This window comes from Arvicanthis niloticus, chromosome 9, assembly GCF_011762505.2.
Source record: "Arvicanthis niloticus isolate mArvNil1 chromosome 9, mArvNil1.pat.X, whole genome shotgun sequence".
NCBI lineage: Eukaryota > Metazoa > Chordata > Mammalia > Rodentia > Muridae > Arvicanthis > Arvicanthis niloticus.
The window spans coordinates 43647297-43672820 of NC_047666.1; the positions used below are offsets into that span (position 1 = coordinate 43647297).

The 25524-nt window shown below is 34.4% G+C and overlaps 1 protein-coding gene across 2 annotated transcripts in view; it reads left to right on the forward strand.

Annotated features, from left to right (window-relative positions):
• Positions 1 to 25524, forward strand: part of Cntn6 (contactin 6) — a 334089-nt gene that overhangs the window by 73594 nt on the left and 234971 nt on the right. For both annotated transcript variants that reach the window (XM_034511787.2, XM_076940196.1), the window contains exon 2: positions 979 to 1118. In XM_034511787.2, the coding sequence (XP_034367678.1) occupies positions 1064 to 1118 (55 nt within the window). In that variant the 5' untranslated portion in view covers positions 979 to 1063. The remainder of the gene's footprint in view (positions 1 to 978; positions 1119 to 25524) is intronic.

The window sequence follows — 25524 nt, forward strand, 5'->3', positions numbered from 1 at the left end:
AATATATTAATACATATTCAAACATGTAACAAAAACTGAAGTGTAAAGCCGATCAGAGCTTTTTTGTGGCAATTATCAGCGTCACCTACTCTGGGTTGCTTATTGTACTGAGCACTCTTTCTATCTGTAATCTTTCATCTCTTAATTTAAACACTGACACTTTATTTTTTGAAAGTGGAATATAATCACTTTTTCATAAGTATTTATACTTTAAACTGTATTATTCAGTTTTATATATAGTATCCAACACTTTCTAAGGAGATTTGAGCTTGAATGTAGTTCTACTACAATACAAGTTTCATTTGGTGTCCAATAGTTTTATCACAATGACCTAGGTGAGACTATACCAAGGTTATTCTAATATTTTATGAGTTTATCAGTATTTATAAACCTCTTATTAGATTTTTTTTGTGAAGTAAAGGGCATGCTAGCACCTTTTCTTGGTTTCATTTATCATGGAATAGCTAAAATGTCAAGATAAATTAACAACAATTATGGTGTAACCTCTTGGGGAAAGCACATCTCCTATCTGCAAGATAATGTCACTGGGAATGGAGTTCCTACAGAAATTTTGTAATAATATTTTTTAAGTTCTATTAACTTTAAGAAATATAAGGAATCATAATGAGTATGTTCTAAATAATTTTAATAGAACACAAAATATCTGTGATTTCTATGAACCATGTGTATGTGTGTTTGTATGTGGTAGAACATAATTATTGAAAGTTAAAATTACAGACTTAAAATCTAATAAATAGAAAATTTAAACTACATGTTGTACATTGAATTATGTAATTGAATGATCATGTTGTATCACTGAATTATTTTAATAAATCCAGATGTATACTGAAATGTGAGCAACTGAGTAGTCACTTATATGGCTTTATTTTGATAACATATTCTTAATAATTTTAATCAATGCTTAACATTTTGGATACATATTGAGATACTCATGTTTGTCAATTTTGTTTCCTTAAGATAGATTGCTAACAAACTGAATAGAAGATACAATCTTCTTTCCTGCTGATTGCATGGGAGAAATTTTTGACCTTCGAACGTGGAGATGAGGTTGCTATGGAAACTGATAATTCTGCTGCCACTCATAAACTCTTGTGCAGGTAAAGTGTTCTATTATTATGAGTTTAGATTGATAAATATATTAGCACTGTATATCTTCCTAGAGATGTAACATCTTTGAAAATGCACAAGCCATGCTATTTGAATGACCAAGTAGTGATATACTGAGAGTGACCTTTACCTCAAATAGAAACTTTAATAATTCTTATAAATATGTAAAATAACTCTTTGAAACATTGTTATTAAATTTATTAATTTTCAAACATAGTATCTAGTAAAGTGTGATTAATGTTAATAAATTCATTTTAGTAAATTTATATACAATGATCTCTTAATATATGTAAATTGAAAAATTATGTAAAATATTCTTTTAAAACTGAGAAAAAAATCTTTAAATACTTTTTGCCTTCTTCAATAACAAAAAAGGATGTCAGACACGATTTTCACTCAATATAGGGCAATCATATCTGTTTATTAAACTAATCTTTTTTGTAACAAAATTACCTTAAATCAAATGTTTTAAATCACCTGAAATATAAAATAGCTATATAATAGCACAATGGTTTTCTGAGATGTGATGTAAAACATGCTTACTGTCCAATGCTTTAAAATTTGCCCTAATGCACTGTATTTATGGTGAGCTAGACAAACATGGGACCTAACCACTTCAGAATATGCTCACATGAGATAGCTATGCCTGTTTGCCTTTGATCCATGTGGTCTTTCATCTGCCTGAGAGTCTGAGGTTTTTACAAGATGGCTTCTCAAGATTCCAAAATAAAATTCTCAAGAACACAGCCTGATGATACCAGGACTTAAAGTCCAGATTGAATTCATTCTGTGTCTTCCTATGGATGATTACAAGTTACTCAATCAACCTAGACTATATCAGGCTTCTGTCAACATGTTGTCCCTGAAATACAGAACAATGTTTGCATTTGGTAACTGTACATGGGGATCCCCAGGGGGGGCAGACACCAGACGGTCACTTACAATCCCAGCAACAATGAAGGAGTGTTGCTCTTTTTCCACATCCTCTATAGCATCTGCTATCACCTGAGTTTTTGGTCTTAACCATTCTGACTAGTGTAAGGTAGAATCTCAGGGTTGTTTTGATTTGCATTTTCCTGATGATTAAGGATGTTGAACATTTCTTTAGGTGTTCCTTGGCCATTCAAGTTTCCTCTGTTGAGAATTCTTTGTTTTGCTCTGTACCCCATTTTTAATGGAGATATTTGATTGTCTGGAGTCTAGTTCCTTGAGTTCTTTGTATGTATTTGATATTAATCCTCTATCAGATGTAGAATTGATAAAGATCTTTTCTTAATCTAGTAATTGCCATTTTGAGCTATTGACAGTGTCCTTTGCTTTCCAGAAACTTTGCAATTTCAAGAGGTCCCATTTATCAATTCTTAATCTTAAACATAAGCCATTGGCATTCTGTTCAGGAACATTCCCCCTGTGACCATGTGTTTGAGGCTCTTCTCCACCTTCTCTTCTATTAGTTTCAGTGTATCTAGTTTTATGTGGAGGTCCTTGATCCACTTGGACTTGAGCTTTGTACAAGGAGATAAAAATGGATCGATTTGAATTCTTCTACATGCTGACCTCCAGTTGAACCGCACCATTCATTGAAAACGCTGTCTGTTTTTTAATAGATGGTTTTAGCTCCTTTGTCAAAGATCAAGTGACCATAGGTGTGTGGGTTCATTTCTGGGTATTCAATTCTATCCATTGATCTTTCTGCCTGTTTCTGTACCAATACCATGCAGTTTTTATCACTATTGCTCTGTAGTACAGCTTGTGGTCAGGGATGGTGACTCTACCAGAAGTTCTTTTATTGTTGAGAATAATTTTTGCTATCCAGGGTTGTTTGTTATTTCAATTGAATTTGAAATTTATTCTTTCTAACTCTATGAAGAATTGATTTGGGATTTTGATGGGGATTGCATTGAATCTGTAGATTGCTTGCATCAAGATGGCCATGTTTACTATATTAATCTTGCCAATCCAGAAGCATGAGAGATTTTTCCATTTTCTGAGACCTTCCTAGATTTCTTCAGAGACTTGAAGTTCTTGTCATATGAAATTTTCACTTGCTTGGCTACATTCACACAAAGGTATTTTATATTATTTGTGACTATTGTGAAAGGTGTTGTTTCCTTAATTTCTTTCTCAGCCTGTTTATCATTTGAATAGAGGAAGGCTACTGATTTCTTTGTATTAATTTTATAACCAGCCACATTGGTGAAGTTGTTTATCAGGTTTAGGGGTTCTCTGGTGGAATTTTGGGGGTCACTTAAGTATACTATCAGATCATCTGCAAATAGTGATTTTTTGATTTCTTCCTTTCCTATTTGTATCCCTTTTGACTTCCTTTTGTTGTTTAATTATTCTGGCTAGGAGTTCAAGTACTATATTGAATAGGTAGGAAGAGAGTGGACAGCCTTGTCTAGTCCCTGATCTTAGTAGGATTACTTCAAGTTTCTCTCCATTTAGTTTTATGTTGGCTACTGGTTTGCTGTATATTGCTTTTACTATGTTTGAGTATGGACCTTGAATTCCTGATCTTTCCAAGACTTTTACCATGAAGAGATGTCAAATTTTATAAAATGATTTTTCAGCATCTGGTGAGATGATCATGTTCTTTTCTTTGAGTTTGTTAATATAGTGTATTACACTGATAGGTTTTCATATATTGAACCATCCCTGCATTTCTGGCATAAAGCCTACTTGATCATGATTAATGATTGTTTTGATATGTTCTTGGATTCAGTATGCAAGAATTTTTTTTGCATTGATATTCATAAGGGAGATTAATCTGAAGTCTTCTTTCTTTGTTAGGTCTTTTTGTGGTTTAGGTATGAGTGTAATTGTGGCTGCATAGAAAGAATTGGGTAGTGTTCCTTCTGTTTCTATTTTGTGGAATACTTGGAGAAAATTAGTATTAGATCTTCTTTGAAGGTCTGATAGAATTCTGAACTAAAACCATCTAGTCCTAGGCTTTTTTTTTTTTTTTTTGGAAACTTTTACTGACTATTTCTGCTATTTTACTGCTATTTCTGTAGGGGTTATTGGACTGTTTACATGGTTTATCTGGTACTGATTTGAGTTTGGTACCTTATATCTGTCTAAAAAATTGTCCATTTCATCCAGATTTTCCAGTTTTATTGAGTATAGGCTTTTGTACTAGGATCTGATGGTTTTTTAAAATTTCTTCAGTTTCTGTTGTTATATCTCCCTTTTCAGTTCTGATTTTATTAATTTGGGTACTTTTTCTGTGCCCTCTGGTTAGTATGATTTAGGGTTTATTTATAATGTTGTTTTTCTCAAAGAACTAGCTTCTGCTTTTGTTAATTCTTTGTAAGGTTTTGTTGTTGTTTTTTTTAAATGGTTGATTTCAACCCTGAGTTTGATTCTTTCCTGCCATCTTCTCCTCCTTTATTTCCTTCTTCTTGTTCTAGAGCTTTCAGGTGTGCTGTCAAGATGCTAGTGTATGCTCTCTCCAGTTTCTTTTTGTAGGCACTTAGAGCTATGAGTTTTCCTCTTAGCACTCCTTTCATTGTGTCCCATAAGTCTTGGTATGATGTGCCTTCAATTTCATTAAATTCTAAAGTCTTTAATTTTTTCTTTATTTTTTCCTTGACCAAGTTACAATGGAGAAGAGCACTGTTCAGTTTCCATATGTATGTGGGCTTTTTTTGTTTTTGTTGTTAATGAAGACCAGCATTACTCCATGGTGATCTGATAGGATGCATTGGATTATTTAAATCATTTTGTATCTGTCTAGACCTGGTTTTTGACCAATTTTATGGTCTATTTTATTGAAGGTACCATGAGGTGCTGAGAAGAAGGTATATTATTTTGTTTTTGGATGAAATGTTCTATAGATATTGATTAAATTCATTTGGTTAATAACTTCTGTTAGTCTCACTGTGTCTCTGTTTAATTTTTGTTTCCATGATCTGTCCATTGATGAGAGTGGGGTGTTGAAGTCTACCACTTGTATTGTGTGAGGTAAAATTTATGCTTTAAATTTTATTAAAGTTTTTCTTATGAATGTGGGCACCCTTGCATTTGGATGTAGATATTCAGAATTGAGAGTTCATCTTGGTAGATTTTTCCTTTGATGGGTATGAAGTATTCTTCCTTATCTTTTTTGAAAACTTTTGGTTGAAAGTCGGTTTTATCCGATACTAGAATGGCTACTCCAGCTTCTTTCCTGGGACCATTTGCTTGAAAAATTGTTTTCCAGCCTTTACTCTGAGATAGTGTCAGTCTTTGTCACTGAGGTACATTTCCTGTCTGCAGCAAAATTCTGGGATCTGTTTACTTATCCACTCCATTAGTCTTTGTCCTTTTATTGGGGGAATTGAGCCCATTGGTGTTAAGAGATAATAAGAAAGAGTGACTGTTGCTTCCTGTTATTTTTGTTATTAGAGGTGGATTTATGTTTGTGTGGCTATCTTCTTTTTGGTTATTGAAAGAAGATTAGTTTCTTTCTTTTTCTAGGTTGTAGTTTCCCTCCTTGTGTTGGAATTTTCCATCTATTATTCTTTGTAGGGCTGGATTTGTGGAAAGATATTATGTAAGTTTGGTTTTGACATGGAATATATTGGTTTCTCCATCTATGGTTATTGAGTATAGTTTTGCTGGGTATAGTAGCCTGGGCTGGCATTTGTCTTTCTTAGAGACTATACGGTATCTGTCCAGGATCTTCTAGCTTTTATAGTCTGTGGTGAGAAGTCTGGTGTAATCTTATAGGTCAACCTTTATATGTTACTTGACCTTTTTCACTTACTGCTTTTAATATTCTTTCTTTGTGTTGTGCATTTGGTGTTTTGATTATTATGTGATGGAAGGAATTTCTTTTCTAGTCTAGTCTATTTGGGTTTCTGTAGGCTTCTTGTAGGTTCGTGGGCATCTCTGTTTTTAGGTTAGGAAAGTTTTCTTCTATAATTTTGTTGAAGATATTTACTGGCCCTTTAATTTGGGAATCATCATTCTCTTCTACACCTATTATCCTTAAGTTTGGCCTTCTCATTGTGTCCTAAATTTCCTGGATGTTTTGGGTTAGAAGCTTTTGGCATTTTTCATTCTCTTTGACAGTTGTGTAAATGTTTTCCATGGTGTCCCCTGCACATGAGCTTCTCTCTTCTATCTTTCGTATTCTGTTGGTGATGCTTGCATCTCTGACTACTGATCTCTTTCCTAGGTTTTCTATCTCCAGGCTAGTTTCCCTTTGTGATTTATTTATTGTTTCTACTTCTATTTTTAGAACCTGGTTGGTTTTGTTTAATTCCTTCTCCTGTTCGATTGTGTTTTCTTTTAATTCTTTAAGGAATTTTTGTGTTTTCTTTTTAAGGGCTTCTACCTGTTTACCTGTGTTCTCCTGTATTTCTTTAAGGGAGTTATTTACATTTTCTTATCATTATCATGAGAAGTGATTTTAAATCTGAATCTTGCTTTTCCAATGTGATGAAGTATTTAGGACTTGCTGTGGTGGGAGAACTGGGTTCTTATGATGCCAAGTAACCTTGGTTTCTGTTGCTTATGTTCTTGCACTTGCCTTTAGCCATCTGGTTATCTCTAATGCTACTTACCCTCACTGTCTCTGACTGAAGACTTTCTCTCCTGATATCTTAGTTGTATCAGAACTCCCCAGAGTTCAGCTGTCTCTGTGATCCTGTGATACTGAGGTCCAACTACTCTGATTGCAGTGGATCCTCTAGGATGGGTCAGGATATGGTGTCTTTTTCGGAGCAGACCAGCTAGTGGTCTGCCCCAGCAGCAAGGATCAGTCTTTATCATCTTGATAAAGAGCTTTTGAGTGTATGTAAAGGGACCTGGAATAATAAATACGTTAATAATAATGGGTGGTAAATAAACACTCACAATCCTTTCAAACTGTTATTGTTGTTTAAGATGAATTATGTGTATGAGTGTATTGTCTTCCTGGTACCTGAGAGAGGCAAACAAGGAATTAGATACCCTGGAACTGGAGTTTATCTGTAAGCCAGTACTTGGGTGTATAAAACTGAACCCAGGTCTTCCACAGTGTAACAAACACTCTTAACTGCTAAACCATCTCTCCAACCCAACCTGGTAAGGAAATCTAGTTTTAATTGCCAATATTATCTACCTACATTATGCTATAGTCTTAATACTGACTGCACCACCTAGCCATCAAAGAAGCCCTTGACCACTTTCACACTGATTCTGCTTACCCCTACTTCTGTAATGGCAACTACAATCTATGTCTTAAAATTTTGCAACCATTCAGTAGTAACATCATAGTTACAAAGAAAACTCACTTATTTACTAGCAATGCAAATATATGAAAAAGCTATGAGGATAATAAAATGTACGTAATTGAGCCTCAAGAATCAGAAGACTTACAAAGACATTCTCAGTTTTAGCAAACCTATCATCTCTAAGGACCACAGTCATATTATTTCAATGATCACGTTGTTTTGGCTTATGTCAGGTCTACTCTGCATGAGTGATTAATGTTAAATAATAATGTGTTCTTTCATATAATATATTAAAGGAAGATGGAAAAGTCATTAAGGTACCTCCAAATTACACATGTTTAAAGAACTCTAAGTCTTCTTTAAGTTTTAGCTTCCTGTCAAAATTCTACATTAACATTTTGCCTTTTAAATATGTCTATTGAATTAGCATAGGATCTCTAAAAGACCTTTTGTGCTGTTAAAATAAAGCCATTGTTCTCAGAACACATTTCAAATATGAGAAATAATCTGTATCTTCTATTAACATCTATTTATACAATTTGGATATGATTCAACATGTCTTTTTGCTTTATCCTAAGGGAGAAATAATCATATGTCCTTGGTGCACGTTTCATCATGAAAAAACAGATTGGATCTATTTTTTTTAAACCATGGCCATTTAAATAGGATAATCTCAGCTAAGCATTGCCCCAAAGGTAAAAATGATGATACTGTTTTACACAAGAAAGCATTGATTTAAATCTGTTTGTTTTGTTTGATATTTCCTGGTGTTCACTACATGTGGGAACTACATTAGGTTACAGAACTGACTGATGGTGGAGTTGCATATGTTTATATATGCTCTCTTCAATTCCTCCTCCATTTTTTATTTTATTTTTAAAGTCAGACAAGTCTTTCACAGCTGCTTTTGTTTTGCTTCCTACTTTCACTGTTGTAATCAGTTAAAATGTATGTATTTTAATTTCCCTATATGCCAATTTAAAACATAATATTTGTGGTTGTATATATTTAATATTTAGTGATTTCTGTTGTTTAATGAACTTCACAACATTTCTGACACCTTGACCACAGATACTAGAACCTGTGTCTTTGAAATCACTATTCATATTATGTTTAATCAAATATCACTGATCTGAAGACATTTTTTAGTTTGATCACTTAAAATGTGTATTTGTTTTGCTTTAGTATTTTTGATATTGGAACAACAGAGAGGACCATTTAATTAAGAACACAATCATTAAACAAAGACAATTTATTTTGTTAATTGTAGAAGGGTTAAAATGTCCCCCAAATATCATGGCTCTTAGTGTTCAGAACCTGTTAGTAGTATATAAGATGTGTGTTTTGCAGATGGAATTAAGTTGCAGTTCTTGAGAATAAGCAAACTTATTCTTGATATTTATTCAAATTCTTTTCTTTTTCTCCTCCTTCCTATATTCTCTCTTCTTTTTTTCTCTTCTTCCTTCTCTGCTGAATTTTTCTCTGTGTCTTCTTCTACATTAATCTCTTTTCTTACTCTTTCTCCTACATTTAAAACATGATGTGATCATCTCACCTCTATATGAGTAAAGAACAAAAATGTGCAACCTATTTAGAAACATTTTTTTTTTTTAAATTCTGGAATAGAAAATGTATAAGAAGCCCAATTTTTGTTTATGTATACACAAAGATGATGTCTGTGGTCTATACTGACACCAGAGACCATGATGAGTGACATCTGTGGCACATGCAAACACCAGAGAATATGAGAATGGCCGTGTTTCTTGCTATTACAGAAACTATATGGAAGTCAATAATCTATATTTCTGCTGACTGTAAAGGACAGTGGAGATACTTTTGCAGTAGTATCGATGACTGTAAACTCACAGTTCAAAAATGGGAGGGATATAGAAAGCTTCAGTGTCAAGTCCTACACCCCTCCCCCCAAATTAACAGCCTAGCTAGAAAACCATAAAGAGAACTCTTAAAATTGTTAGCTTTTCACTATTACTATTGATGTCTTCTGGTGGTGTGTGCCAGATTGGAAGAATTCAGTTTTCTTTATAGAACTAGCCACTGGGAGTTTGACCATGCAACATTGAATGTATGACAACATAAATTTTCAAAAGCTTTCAAGGTTACAGATAAAATATTCAAATTTGATATTTAAAATATTAAGTATTATTAGTGGAGCAAATGATCATAAACTGATAATTATTTAAACTAACATCTATAGCTGTTGTAAACTATTCAGGATAGGAAATAGCAAGTTTGAAAGCCAGAGTTTTAAAAAAGTGCTGAAATCCTTAGGAAACATCACTTCCTTCTCTGTAGGGCCTCTTCCATCAACTTTGCCTTCAGATTCCTGCTCTGTTTGAGTTCCGATTATGACTGCCTTTATGATGAACTGTTATATGGAAGAATAAACAAAGTAAAGCATTTCCGCTTCAAATTGCTTTTGGTCATGGTGTTTTATCATAGCAATAGAAACTCTATGACACAACTTTAAGTATTTCTGCTCAAAGTTTTAGTATTTCAACTGTATTATTTTGACAAAATTATGTTGTTTCAATGTAACCATTTAAAATTTGCTTGGCTCATAATCAAGAATTGTTGATTTGTTTATCATTTTTATTTGTTTAATTTGATCTGTGTTGAGTGATTTTATGTAAATCCTGTCAGTAGACAGTGAGGACTAGTGAGATTCCCTCGGTCAGTAAAGCTGTTTTCCTTGAAAATGTGAAGATGCACGTCTGATTTCCTGAAACCATTTCTTCAAAAAGATATTAGGATTCTTTCTAGTACCAATGAAGAAAAAGTAGAAAGCCATATCTCCTCTGAAGAAGTTGGTCAGTTCCTGAAGAATAGCACTTGAAGTTGAATTATATTTTTCATGCATGTGCAAACTCACACACATGGACCTCTCTCTCTCTCTCTCTCTCTCTCTCTCTCTCTCTCTCTCTCTCTCTCCCTCCCCCACTCTCTATTTCTTTCTTGAGCACCTATCTGGTCAGACCTAAAGAAGTACTGGCTTTTGAGTCTTAGACTTTGCTTTTCAGTAACACTGAAAATTCAAGACTAAGTGCAAGAAAATAATCTGACTTAGTGAATGAATAGAATCAAAGGCCTTGCTCTAGCAGTGTAAAAAGATTTATGTTATACCTTCAAGGCTAAGTGTGAAGCTGTTCCTAACATTATCAATTAATTTTGAGAAATTACCAGACATCTTTTCAGTTACTGTTTATATACAAATATTTCCATTATTGTCAAAATGTCTACCAAAGTAATTGATGTTTAATTAAGTTATATTATGACTAATAAAAATAAAGAAATATCTAATGCCATTAAAATTTTATAAAACTTAATTTATTTTTAAGTATGTTAATCTAAAATAATTCCTCAGAAAAAATAACTTCTAAATACTTAGAGTTAGCAACTTCTCAGAAAATTCATTGGGGAGTATTTATACTTTCTTGGACCTTACTTTTTATCAGATGAGCCTTTTATTGAATTGAGAGCGAAAGTAAATGGGCTACTTAAGACAGAAAGCAATGATAATGGAATTGTTCAGTGTGACTAAGACTTCTTCACAGAAAACTATGTATCAAGCAGAAAATCTATGAAAATTGACAGGGGTAATAAACTTGCTGTATTCAAGGATCGCAGAAGCACATAATAGATATTTCTTTGGGTGTAAGTGTGATGAACAATGAGTATATCACAACCCACATTCTGCATATGGTCTGTTCAGATTTATTCTTTGCATAATTTCACCTCCAGGATCAAAACATTAGACAATTCTTCTAAACCAAGTGACATCTTTGCATTTTCTGGTAAAGATGCGTCAAAGTAGAATGCTGAAAAGCTATTTTTATGCAATGGCCACAGTTAAGGTGGTTGTAAGGTTCTCAAACATTCTTCCCAAGTAATTGCTTCCTAAATTCTGAATGAAATGATTTCTCAAGACTCGACTCACAGTGATATACTAAAAGCATTTCTGTTTTGACAGCTTTAAAAGACAATGGTTGGTGTTTAGATTGTCATGCCTCTTCCTCTTCCATCTCCTCCTCTTCCTCCTATTTCCCCTCCTCTACCTCACCCTTTTCCTCCTTCACCCTTTTCTTCTCATTTCCTAACTTTTTGAGACAAGGTATTAATGCATCCCATGCTGGCCTCAGACTTACTGTGTAGCCAAGAATGACCTTAAACCTATGATTCTCCTTCTTCTTCCTAACCAATGCTGGGACTACAGGTAGACAGTGATTATTATCTAACTATTTTTGCTTTGTAAAACTAATAATTGACCTCAAGATATTGTGCGTGCCATACAGTGTCTAATATCATATGACATATTCATTTTAATGATATTTATAAGTAACTATGCTAAGACTTAAATATCACATTGATATTATTTAAAATAGGAGTCCGTGAGTTTTTCATCTCTTATTAAAACACTCTAGATACTTAAAGTAAAAACTAACATGTCTAAAAGAGCACTGAACAATTTTTATTTTGCATACTCCTTCCATCTGAACACATACTTGGCCTTTCCTTTGCATAGTCATTTTATTTGATAGTCAATTATCTGAAATACTCTTTGGATATTTCTGTAAGGGGCTGTTTCCATTACCCTCATTTCAGGTCCATTATGTCTATGCACCTTCCTTTAGAATGAAACCCATGGAGCTGACATTTATTCTAACTGGAAACCGGAATATTTTGGCCTGCTTTACAGTGTTATCAGTGAACTTCACAATGCTTAGGATTAACTGCTTTACTCGTGCTATTACTTTTACATTATTTTTGTTTATATCTAGAATAGTATCCATTCTGTATTAAAAATGTCAGTGTTAATTGTTACAGCTTCTCATTTTCATAACACAATACATGATAACCAAGATATACTTTTAAATACACATATAGATGATTGACCTATCAAGTTAATTCCCTACGACTACTTATCTATAACCCAATGTGCTTAAACACCTTTAATAATTTTAGAAGCTATTATTCTAATTCACATTTTTACATAAATAATTTAATCAAAGTACAATAGTTGTCATTAGGGTGCTTTTACACTTTTTAAAGTTATGGTTTGGGTGCTGTAGTCATAGCTCAGGAGTTTAAAGCGTTTGCTGCTCTTGCAGAGGACCTAGGCAGACAAAATTTGGGGATTGTTTTAAGAAGTATCACATGTATTTGAGGGCAGAAAACATTTATAAGTGTTGTAGTGAACCTTTTAGGATAATTACAACCTTTATATTGTATTTTATTTCTTTCAAGATTTGATACAACTTTTTATTGTTTGAGAACTTCTTACATGAATACAATAGTTTTGAGCAAATTCACCTCTTCTCCCTCCCTTACAAGTTCTTCAATACTCTTCCCTACTATTTACTCCTAATTTTAGGGGCTCTTTTAAAAAAATCACTGAATCTACAGAGCATGCATAGCTATAAGACTGCCTATTAAAGCATGGATAGCATCTCAGGGACTGTATCCTTTAGAAAACTGACTCTTCCTTCTCCAGCACCCAACATTTTCCAAAAGCTCCTTAACTAGTGGTCACATTTCATGCAACTCCCTGCTTTCTGACTCTGTTGAGATTTTGGCTGACTTGATCTTGTGCAGGTCTTGTACCTACCGACACTGTTCTGTGAGTTTATATCTGCAATGTAACTGTTATGGCTGGCAAGTACTGTATTACTGCAAATGCCCAATACCTGTTGTTCCTATAGTCTTTCTGACTTTTCCTTCCTTCATGATGATTTCTGACCCTTGGGGATGAGGAAGTGATGTACCTATGGTCTTCAGAGATAAACACTCCACAGAACAATATTCTCTGAACATTGACCAGTTGTGGGTCTCTATATTAATACCTTTGTTCTATACAATGAAACTTCTCTTACAAGGATTGGGAGTGGCACTAACCTTTGGGTATAAGGAAAATGACTTAAGAGTCAATTTAATATTCTCTCCATTTATTATTATAGTATTACAGTCTTCGCTACAACCTATAAAATACCCTGTCATGGATTTAAGTTATATCTTGCAGAGCAATCGTTAGATATATTTAGAAAATTATTTGTTATTGCCAAACCACTTCTGCTACTATTGCACTAGTGGGCATGTCATACCAGGCCTAGTATTACTGTGGTTGGCAGGGTTTAAAGCTAGATAGGACTGTTATTTTTATTCCCAAGTAGTAACATAGTGCTGTCCAGAATTATGAAATCTAGCCAGCAGGACTGGAGTTTCCAGATAAGCACAATGATCTACATGATTCATGTAGCTGGAATCTTTAGCAATGATGCTCTGTCAATTGAGTTATATGGTGTAAGCAAGAGCAATGGCAGTAGTCTGTATTTTGTTTTAAGATATATTTATTCATTTATTTCTTTGTGGGCCCATTGTAAATAATCCAGTTAAATTCCTATTACCTCTCCCTGAGAATTCTGCAGTATCCTTTTGGGAGTTCTCTGTGTTTTAAGATTTCCTTTAGATTCTTTCCAAGAAATAATTAATTGATGCTGATTCCTATCAGACAGATCATCAAAGTACACAAATCATCTTGCCATTACTCTATGTATGTAAAGATCTCCACAAATTCAAACTGTCTAATCAAGAATTCACATAAAAAATTTCTTCCAATAAATACTGGGATTATTGAATTTGATCCAGTTCTTCTTGTGTCTGGAGCCCTGCCTCCTCTCTATATCCTCTTTTATTCATTCATATCAAAGTGGGCCTCTTCAAAGTTCTCAAGCCTTTCTCTCCCTTTCCATTATTGTCCTCCAATAGATCCATCTCTTCTTATTGACTTCAAATCTAACCCTTCAGAGTCAAAGTCAAATGTATGTTCACTCAGAAAACTCCTCTGAGAGATCTAGTGTTCTGCTTGCTCCCTAATCTCTCATTCCACAATGATGAAGTGCATCATTTAAATGCTCTTTGATTAGAGCCAGGTCATTTTCAGACATATACTCATTCTGTAATGCTTGTAGCATCCAGTGTTCAAGGTAACGGAGGGTAATTTTGTAGAGAACTTGTTTCAAAATAAGAATTGAAAAGACCTGGGGTATAGTTCAGTGTTTGCTGAATAAGAACAATGCCGTAGAATCATTCACTAGAACTACAATATATGTATAAATGAATAATCAAACATTGTGTCTTGGGTAATGTTGACAAGGAACCAGCATACTTTCTTCAGCTATGAGTAATGTTGAACTCATTGTAAATTCTGCAAATGATGTTGATATCTGTGTTGATAAATGTTGATAAATGATGTCTGTGAGGTTATAAATTGCTGATGTGGTGATATTGCACATAGCATACCATAGCCACTGAGATTCAGTTAGATTTCCATCAAATACTTGGCAGGGGCCTCTAACTTCTGTATTCTTTTCATGTTTATCCATTTCCAGATGAAAATTATTAAAATAATTTGTTTTATTATGGACTCTCCTAAATGCTGAGTGTACTTTTCAGGAATTGTAAGCTAGCTGTTTAATATAACCCATGTTTAATAGCTTAGTATAGAAATAATGTTATTAAAATAGCAGGCTCAGAGAATACAAAAGTCACTAATTTTGAAGTGCTTTAAAATATTTCTCTATTTAAATCTTAAGGCTATTTCTGTGAAAAAAAAAAAAAAAACGGTAATACATCATGATGAATTATGGTACATTTGTCCTAATTCCTTCTAGTATGTTTTTAGTTTGTAGTGAGCTATGATAAGTATTTAGACAATATAAACTGGCAAATGCTAACATCAGGATTTGAGTGCTTCTGATGAAAGAGTTTTCAGCATATCAATATTAGCTTTACAAGGCTATGAAATGGTTCAAGGTTATTGAACTCATCACTATTTTACATTGAGCATAGATATAGTGTGTTTGGATGCTGTTCCAGTGGTTAAATCATGATTGAATTACAACTAGTGACTGGTTCTTATTTAAACATTAAGGGCAAGTTTTCCACAGGGACCAAATGATCTATGGGTCAATGATATAGAATATAATACATTTTATTGTTTTGTTATATACTTCATAATTATTATTGAATACGTTTGATAATAAACCTACATATTTATGTGGACAAACACCAATGTACACAAAATATTTAGAGAGTTTCTCTTTTTATAATATCACAAACTACTCTATTTGTACACATATTAATTGGGTCTTTTTAAAATTTTTGTCAACTTTTTGTTTCAGGACATTTACAATGCTATTCAAACAGATTATGTACAAAGTCAGTTAAAGAACTGGAAGCCAGACCATTTGACCTTGGGGATGAGCATACTTTTAACAGCATGCACATATTCATATATACTTATGTATTATGTAAACTGTGATTAATATACTCAATCAATCTGAGACAAATATTAGTAGACAGAATAGTTAAGGTCCCCAGGACACATGAAAATACACAGATACATATGTTTTCTCCTAGCATATAATATCATCCATTTCCTTCTTTTAATAGGCTTTGATACATCATTTACACTGCAAAATTAGTGCTAAATTTAGGAAGAAGGATAACAGATATTTTTACTCTAAAAGAATTCTCTAACTGTAGGCATATATGAAAGGTTACAGAAAGAAAAATAAAGGGTTTCTTTCCTCTCAGGTAATTAAATAAACCAAATCTGTACTTCCTGATGCTCCCACTTAACAACAGGTGTTTCTTGCTCACTTTGCCAGGAGCTCACAATAGAACAGGTTTGATACACAGAGAACTCAAAACATTTCAGTAAAGAACAAAACCCTTCTGAAACATTCTGATGAGCTCTGTAATTGGTTCTCCACACTGAGCCAGGAAACAATGGGGAGTGTTTGTGTCTGAAAGGGCAGGGACTGTTGTTTTTGTTTGTGTCTTTTGCAGGTATTCGCACACATAGGAATTTCAGAAAGTGCATATAATCAACAAAAACAAAGTTTGCACAGCCTTGGACACCTGACTTGAAAACAAGGTGGTTTCTTCTCTCATCAAATATTTTCCAATTGTTATTTCTAAAGTGATCATCAACAGATTTGGTGGATACAGTCAGAAGTTGGCAATGTTCCCACACCACCAGAGCAGTGCTAAACTGATGCTGTGGATTCTCTGTGACTGAGAATATGCTATATTCTCCATTCCCAGTCTTCAAATCTCATTGATTAAGTAACTTGGTAATCAATGTATGCAAATATTCCAACAAATTCTCAGTTTCCAGTAGTGCTTATTTTCAATGGGAAATCTGATTTTGGAAATCACAAGAACCATTCAGGAGATTGACAACATTGACTTGGCTAGAATTCAATCTCCTTGCTTTTCTGTTCAGTTCGATACTGAGACTGATCATGGAAGGGGTGTGTGTAATATTTGTAAGAGATAGGTAGTGTTATTTTGTGAATACCATATGACAATATCAAGGGAGATAAAATTTCAGATGAACTTGATCAGTCTTCTTCTTAGCTCTTTTGACCAACTCCTAGCAAAGATCTGACCCATAGTTACCTCAAAGTCATTACTGATTTTAAAGTTAACATTGATCATTTTTCATCCGCTGTCTGGATTTCCTAAGTTTCCATAGCACTTTACAAGCACTATTGCTATGCCCAGGGACCAAGAGGGCTTACTGATGATATCACAGTGACCTTTCACCTCTTAATTTTGTCCCTCTTTATCATTGTTTAAAGTTTCTCCAGACAAACCCCTTATCATAAATTATTTATGGTGATTTTTTAAGTTCTTGATTGAACCCTGACTAGTAAACTAAATTTTGTCATACCTGATGCGGGAAAATTACCACATTACTATACTTTGATTTCCCCAGTGACAGCTGTTGAGTTCTGAGGTTCTCAGAGGATGAGATCTGTTATGTAAAGTATGATTAATAGCTGAATAAATCCAAGGCAAATATTACTAGAGACAGAATACTTAGGATTTTAATCAGCCTAGCACAGATGGGTTTTGTCACTTTGTGTATTGACATTGAGTACCTCACTAGGCTACTGACTCTAAGGGAACTCACCCCTTTAATTGGGTATCAACCTAAGCTATTTATAACATTCCCAGATCTACTTTAGCCCTATAGTGCACAATTTCGTATATATTTATGTTTCATGTCTGTGCACTGTGTTAATTTATACAAAATAATGAAAAGCTAATGATCTGTTTAATCAATGCACCTCTGGGTTGTTTTACATTTGGATTGGACATGATTTGTGAAGTTTTCTCCAAAGGGAAAAGAAGTGCCACTGAGTGTTGGGGGATATCAAGCTGTAGGGGTACAACATTGTCAGGTTTTGTTTTGTTGTATGGCAACTACTACACCACTACATATAATATAATAGAGATAGGAGACATTTAGTAACTTCATCTCACTGTACATGAAGTTATCGGAAAGACAGAGGTGTCATTTGCTTATTCAGTGCTATTTTCTGTGAGGAAAATTTGCCATCAACCAGTTTTCTATCATCCAGTGTTCTATCTAGTTAAACATCCAGTTACTTTAATAAAACAGGGCCATTGGTTATTTTTATCCTACTTCTTCCTAGTGCTCCATTGTGTTTGGTTTATTCCCAAGTAGGACATAGCAGGAGAACCTAGTCACTATTTATTTTTCTGTAAATCTCATGCTTGCTTTAAGAAAACATAATCTTATGTTTCACATTGTGCTTAACTACTCCTCCTTAAACAAAGCCTCTTATATTGACAGCTTCATCCTTGACACAAGCTGTGATCACTCACTTATGAAACCCTTTGGAAGTATTAATGTCATGAGAGCTCTGCCTTCATCAGTTGATTAGCCTATAGGAAGATTAAAGTTGAAAATACTGTATTTGAAAGTGAGAACTGAGGATACAAGTCCTTGTTGAATGATGGCATTTCTTTTGTTCCTCACTCCCTCGACCACCAATTTCCTCTCACTGCTTCTTGTCTGGCATGAAGTGAGACGTATTTCTTCACAACATGTCCCTACATGATGATCTTCCTTGAATATGGTCCAAAAATAAAGGAGGTAATATACTAAAAGAAACTTCTAAAAATATGTGAGCCAAAACATACTTTATTGTTTGTAAAGTGTTTTCAGACACAACATAATAGAAGTTTCTGAGTATCTTCTGAAATGTTATCCCAGTAGTCTTTTCTGCTTTGATAAAACACCTTGAATTTGATTCCATTTCTGAACAGCTAATTGGGTTTTTCTCAACCTCAGTTGAAGATGTTCCAGGTCACCAGGGTGCCTCTCCAAGCATCTGTCCTCCTTTCCTTCTGTAAAGATATTTTGTACAGACCATGTAAAGTATCCATCACACCTTTTGTACACAGTGACTTTTGTTAATAGTGTCTATAATCCCTAGCTTCATTGAGATTTTAGGGGTTACCATCTACCCTGGAACAAATGAGGCATGTGTCATGACTGTTCCCATTTTGAAAGTGAGGAAATGAATAAAACTGGTGCAATAAAATAACTTGATAAATGTGACATGACAGACACATAGCAGAGTTTACCTGGCATCATAGTCTGACTTTGAAAACACTGTTTGCTCTTCATTTTCTGTTTTCATACTTTCTTATCTCTTATAGCAAACATTTGAATTCTTCCTTTTAGGTCCAAATTTCAAACAGTAGTTCTTTGCAAGTGTCCTCACTATTAACATATGTGTATTTTTTTCTATTTATGCAATCCCCTGGAAAGACACCTAAGAAAATGAGGTATAAGTTAGTAACTTTAGTTCAGGTTACTCAATGTTATTTGATTTGTGAAACAAAGAAATTTTACTATCTCCAGAAGCTGATGCTTCGACAAGGGATACTCTAGCATTTAAATTTCCAGAGACCATTTGGGCTGACTAAAGTGCATTGGCCTTAAAGTTACAAATATCACCTTTGATGAACTAAGGAAAGTTGTTGCCTGTCTCTCAGCCTTACATACTTGCATATAGTACTCATTTAATGTCAATAATAACCTATAACTTAGTTATCTATTTTTCTGTATAGTTGTCCATTTCTTGCACTACAGATCTTCATGGGTATGTGTCTTACCATCATTATTATCTAGACTGACCTTAAATTGTAACAAAGAACATGAATATCTGATTTATACCCTTACATTCCACACTGCCTTGCATACATTTGATGAATATATTTTGTTTAGCGAGTCAACATTTATTACGATTTTGAAATGCCATTCAGATGCTAATAGTTATCAGAAATCACTGTTGGTGTTTTCTATACGGCTTGTACTCTCTTCTCATTGTATATCTTTTATCGTGGATTGTAATCATTATAAATCCCTGAGTAGGAAAATTGCATTATCACTGTAGACAGGAGTTAAGGCACACTTAGTGATGTTGTGAATAGTTTGGAGTAGATCTAGTGTTTGAATATAGGTTGTCTTAGGGCACATGTTTTCTTGCCATACTCAAGAGCTGTTCACCAGAAGAGAAAGATGGCAACATCAAATAAATATGGAATGCTTTTGTATGATTTAAAATACCTCTGTGATATGGTATTCTCAATATAAGGTTTTCCTATGTAGCCCTGACTGTTCTGGAGCTCACTCTGAACACCAGTCTAGTCTGGCACTCACAGAAATCATCCTATCTCTGCTGCCTTAGTGCTGAAATTAAAAGTGTGCACCATCACACAGGGTTCTAAGAAAAGAATATTAAATTTCTGTTTTGTGTTGGATACTCCAGTTCCTAAGACAATCGTTTGAGTGAAGACAATTTATTTTCAGATAATCCTGCAACACATCAGTAAAAGTCAGGAGACCTAGATTGAGGGAGGATGATATTTATTCATAAGCAAGCCATATCTGAACAGGAATGAGATTCTCTACACGGTAGTACTAAGGATGCCTCAACAGATTACCACAGGATGATACAGTAGTTATGTTTTGAAACCTGATGGTGATTGGTATCATCATCGGGAAGGATCTAGCTGTCATAAACTCTGTCTTAAGCATAAAAGTAGCCTACAAGTGAAATGTCACAAATACTTGCAATGCAATTGTAGGGCAGTGACAGTATTTGAGAAATATTTTATACTTAATTTTTTTTAATCCAAACGCCGAAGATGCACACAAGTTATAGCACCTGCCCAATGTCACACAGGTAAACAAAAATAAAGAGAGATGGATTTGAATAAAAGTAAATACTGGGATTTGACCCCAGGACACATATAACCACTGCTCATTTTTAGAGTCTTTCCCATATACCAGAAGGTCAAGGATGAATAAAATGGACTGGCCCTCCAGAGGCTCTTGGTTCAATGAAGAATTATTATCATATAGTTTAATTTTATTTTTAAATACAAGTTTATAAACAGTTTTCTAGGAATGAATTTCTGATTCTGAAATTAATTCTAGATCTTGAAGAAATTTCTCAGCATTTAAGGGTGATGTCTATTCTTTCAGAGGACCCTGGTTTGATTCCTAACACCATCAAGCCATCACAACCACCTGTAACTTCTATTACAAAAGATACAGGACCTCTTCATGACATCCTTAGGTAATGCATCACACAATTCACAGAAACTCACACAAACAGATGCATAAATAAAATATAAAATGTCTCTTTAAAGGAAGAAATATATTAACTCTGGTGACTTGTTAGGGAGATTGAAGAATAGCATTCCTGACAAGAGGCAACAAAATTCATTCATCTTAGGGGAAGGAAATGGCGAGATAATTTATAAAAGAGTATGTAGGAGAGGAAGAACAGTATGAAATAAAGATGAAGGGAAAAAAACATGCTAGTCACAGAGACCTTACTAAAGAGTTAGGATTTAGCTCTAAAGCAGTGAGAGTCTATCAAAGGGCATACGAACTGCAGAGGATTTGTTTCTTTTATTTAACATAGCAGGACTCCAGATTTAATGTTCTTTAAGAAACATATATTTCTTAGTACTTTGAAAAGGAATCACACTACAAAAGAGAGACATCAGGCCCACAGAGGTTGTGTGTGATTGATCCGCTGCAGGGTGGTGATATTTGGCAATCGTATTGCACCTGAGCCTTCTTTTTTAATTCATGTCTATTTTTGGATTCCATCCACATCCAGATTTAATCCTCAGTGTTCTTGAGATAATCTAGATTTTTGAATATACAGTTGGCTCTGCATCCATACAGCAGAAAATGATGTTGTATACCCATATAATCATGTAGAAAAGTTATTAATACCACCAGAATCCTGCATATTTTATTACTTTATATTTTTCTGATGTGCTTTATACTGTTATTTTGTCATGAAAATTGGTCAAATTATTTTATTAGTTCTTTGAGTATTTCATGCAATGTGTTTTCATAATCCACTCCTCATTCTTCCCAGATTCAACCACAATTTTCTAACATACCATTCTCTGTGTCCATGTTTTATATATTAAACCCACCAATTCAATTGAGCTGCTCATATATTCTTGGATATGTGGGCTTCTATTAAAGGATGCTCAGCTTACAAGGGGCCAAAGAGTCTTAAGCAAAACTAGCTCCCCCTTACTTTTAGCTATTTACTGCCAAAAGCTCCTCTGCTCAGGGTTGCACTTCCTGTCTGATAAGGACTGAGAGATGCGTTAATCTATTAGTATAATAATAACTCATTAGGAGTCAATTTAATACTATATCTATTTAGCAGAATAGTAATAGTAGGTTTTCTTCTAGGGCTTCTGACCTACAAAGTTACAGGTTCTGTGGAGAAAAAGATACCTGAATATCCATTCTACCTCTGTCCTTTAATTTACCAAAGTGTCCCTGGTAGATAACTGGCCCTGTTCAGCATTGCCTCTTCACATTTTTGTTAAAGAAGTTTTCTAAGTTACTTTTCATTTGTATAGTCAAGCAGAAGTGGATATTTTTTCCCACATGGGTCCTGATGTCAGTGTAGTATATTGATGATTCTGATAATAGGAATAACTGAACCAATAGCAATGACTGTGGCCCATGACTATCAGATTGTAGGCATTACCCAAAGACAGATAGATTTACTATACCCTTTCTTAATCATTTGACTCTCTATATAGTTACTTCTTACTGCTATGGAGTAACTATTTCTTATTAATATAATTGTTGACCCATGCTTTGTTGCAATTATAATAGGTGAATAACTATTTTTAAGACTATAAGTCAAGATTTCAATTTAAATGTATCTATAATTAGAGTTATCACATAGGTGCGATAAATTATGAGAATATAGACTATGTAAAGTTTCAATTAATTCAAAAATTCTGAGTATTGATTTGGTTTCTTATTTGTAAATAAGTTCCAATCTCAACACCCTTGGCTGATTATCAACAGTGTCTTATACAGGATAATTTGTTACCATGTAGTACCATTGTTTGTACTTCCTGGCATCCCCTGCTTCTGCATATAAAGCCACACTACAAACACCATCTTTAAATTGTAACCAAAAAATGCCTCTAACTTCAATTTTCTACTGAGGAGCATAGTTCTCTAGCAAAGCCTGCTACTGTGTACGTTGAAGATCTAATTGCAACAGGCAGGAGTTAATGATGCCCATAAACTACTTGGCCATAGGATGAAAATTTGAGTTAGATGACCAGAATCCACATTAAAAATAGGCTTGGTGTTGGACTGTATCATATTGGTTCAGGGGAACAAAATGTGTGAACTTTGGTGCTTAGTGGCCAGAAGGCTAGACTATTAGGAAACTTCTTGAATAGAAGAATTTTTCTACAAAACGAAAAAGTCAAGAAGGCAATGATGTCTTGAGAAATAAAATCAGACTTTCATCTGGACTGTATGGACACACACACACACACACACACACACACACACACACACACACAAATATCTCTTCTAAATAAGCATTAATTACATTCTGTGTTCTATTAAACTGTGCCCTTGAATATCACATCAGTGAGAACCAGCAGCAGATAGTGATTCTTCCCATCTGGGACCTTCTAAATTATTTTCTTCTCAGTCTCCATTCCAACCTTCTAGCTTGAGGTGCTGCATGAACTCATCCCTCATTCTCTCTCTTTATTTTCCTATCCACTTCCTAAGATGCACTTTTTAAGAAGTCTTTTATTTCTCTGAGTCTTTGGCCCCTCCATTTATCCATGTTTCTGAAGTTCAACAAAAACAACAGGATTATTGTCCTCTGCAGATGGCACTGATGATAACAAAATAATTAGAGAAACAGATTATAACTTAAAACATTATATTAGGAAGGAAGTTGTAACATATTACTATCGATAAAATTCTCAGCAAGCCCAAATATCTGTACTCCATACCTTATAAATATTACTCATCAAATGTAGTTATTAAAGTACAATTATAGCTAAAGAAAATAAAGCTGAGACTATTTCCAATACAAATGCACCGAGTGGACATTCCAGATTATTCTGCCTGGGCAAATACCCTCTGGCTATTTGTCATAAGCACTGTGAGATGTCCTTGTCAAAATTGTGAAGGAATAGCCTGTGATAGCTACATTTTCATGTGCCTTTCATTCCTTCTTACCCAAAACCCTAAATGAAATGTGCTTTCGAAGGTTACATATTATTGACATGACAATCAGGTTTTGGATAAGCAACTCCTATATACATGGGAGCAAAGGGAAGTTTCTTTCCACAGACTTGTCAGGAGGCAAGCTGTCTCTTTGTAAAAATGATTTAGAGGCAGCTGGCCCTTCCTCTGCTGGTCTCTTCAGGTTCAGGTTGCCTATTTATCATCAGAGGCAGGAATCTCTGCCCATTTTGAGATCAGACGTGTGTCCTCCTGCTAGCAGGTTTTTATCCTGGCATAGATAGGTTCAAACCAAGGTCTGTGCTTGTAAAATAGAGAACTTGACACTATTTATATCACACTAGAGCTGACTCGATGCCAGTGACCATTGAACCTGCCTCTCTTCCAATTTTTAAGGTGCTTTTACCTTTTCGAAGTTTCTGCCAGTTGTGACATCTGCCTTAAAGAGACAGCATTTTTCAGGACCTATTTTACAATAGCCGAGTTTACCATCCTCTCTGCAGGTTGAGACAGTGGTTATCTGGTTATCGTGAGTAGTCCTCTTTCTCCTTGCTTAGGATTATATGAGATATTCTGGCTAGACTGTTTCACACTTGGCTTCCTCTTTTAGAAACCTAATCCTTATGTTAAATCTCTTCTTATAACCTGAACATTAACATGAACCTCATGTGAATGCTCAAGTAAGACAAACAAAATGGAGCAACCATGTTTTCAGTAAATCCTTCGCACGAGTTCTCTTTGGTACTCAGAAACCTCTGATGTTCAGAAATATGTATTTCCATTTTAAATTAGGAGAATGAGTCAAGAGAAATTCAACAGCTGTCCAACCTCACACAGCTGTTTTGCAATAGATTTGGGGATTTTAACATAAGTCTACTCAATCCAAATATCAAGTAGTTTTCTGCTGGATCACCTTATTTTTCTTAGATTCTCAAAAAAAAAAAAAATGTGAGCATCTCATTGGGATAGTATTTTAGCAGCAGCGCTGTCTAAATTGCTGTATTTTGTTTTCAGTTTCCTTCTTTATTTTTTAGTGATGTATGCATGCATAGATTTCTGTAGATAGGTGTGTCTATGAGCCCATGTAGGTGTGAAGAGGTTAGAGTTGGAATTTCTGTATCATTCTCAGTCACTTTCCAGATTGCTTTTTGAGACAGTCTCTCAAACTTCGAACCGGTGCTCACAAATCTTGGTAGGCTAGCATGTCACTGAACTCAGAACATCCTCTTGTTACTGCCTTCCTGAAACTGGAAGTATGGGCACATGTCATCATCCAAAACTTTTGACATGGGAGCTGGAGATTTGAATTCAGGTTTGCAAGCTTATTCACCAAGCACCTTTACTAATTCAGAAGCCCCTCCTTTGTGTTTTATTAGGAGAGATGCACCCTATTTTAGAATCTTTAGTGACATGTAAATTAGATTGCAATGAAAACATTGTCAATAATTTCCCCTTTTGCTATTTTTTCCTATGTAAAGAACCTATTCTAATGAACTAGATCCAAATTCTGTCTCCAGACATGCCATTGCTTGTGCTCTGACACCATAAATACTAGATATCTCCCTAACCATAAGTGTCTCTTATAAGCTGAGAGAGTAGTAATTATAAATTCTTAATTTTCTTCTATTTTAGACACTGTGAGATATTCTGATGTGCCCACATTTCTGTCTAACAAAGGGATTATATAATGTTGTAGAAGAAATACCAGTAATAGAAGATTCTGTATTCATATCT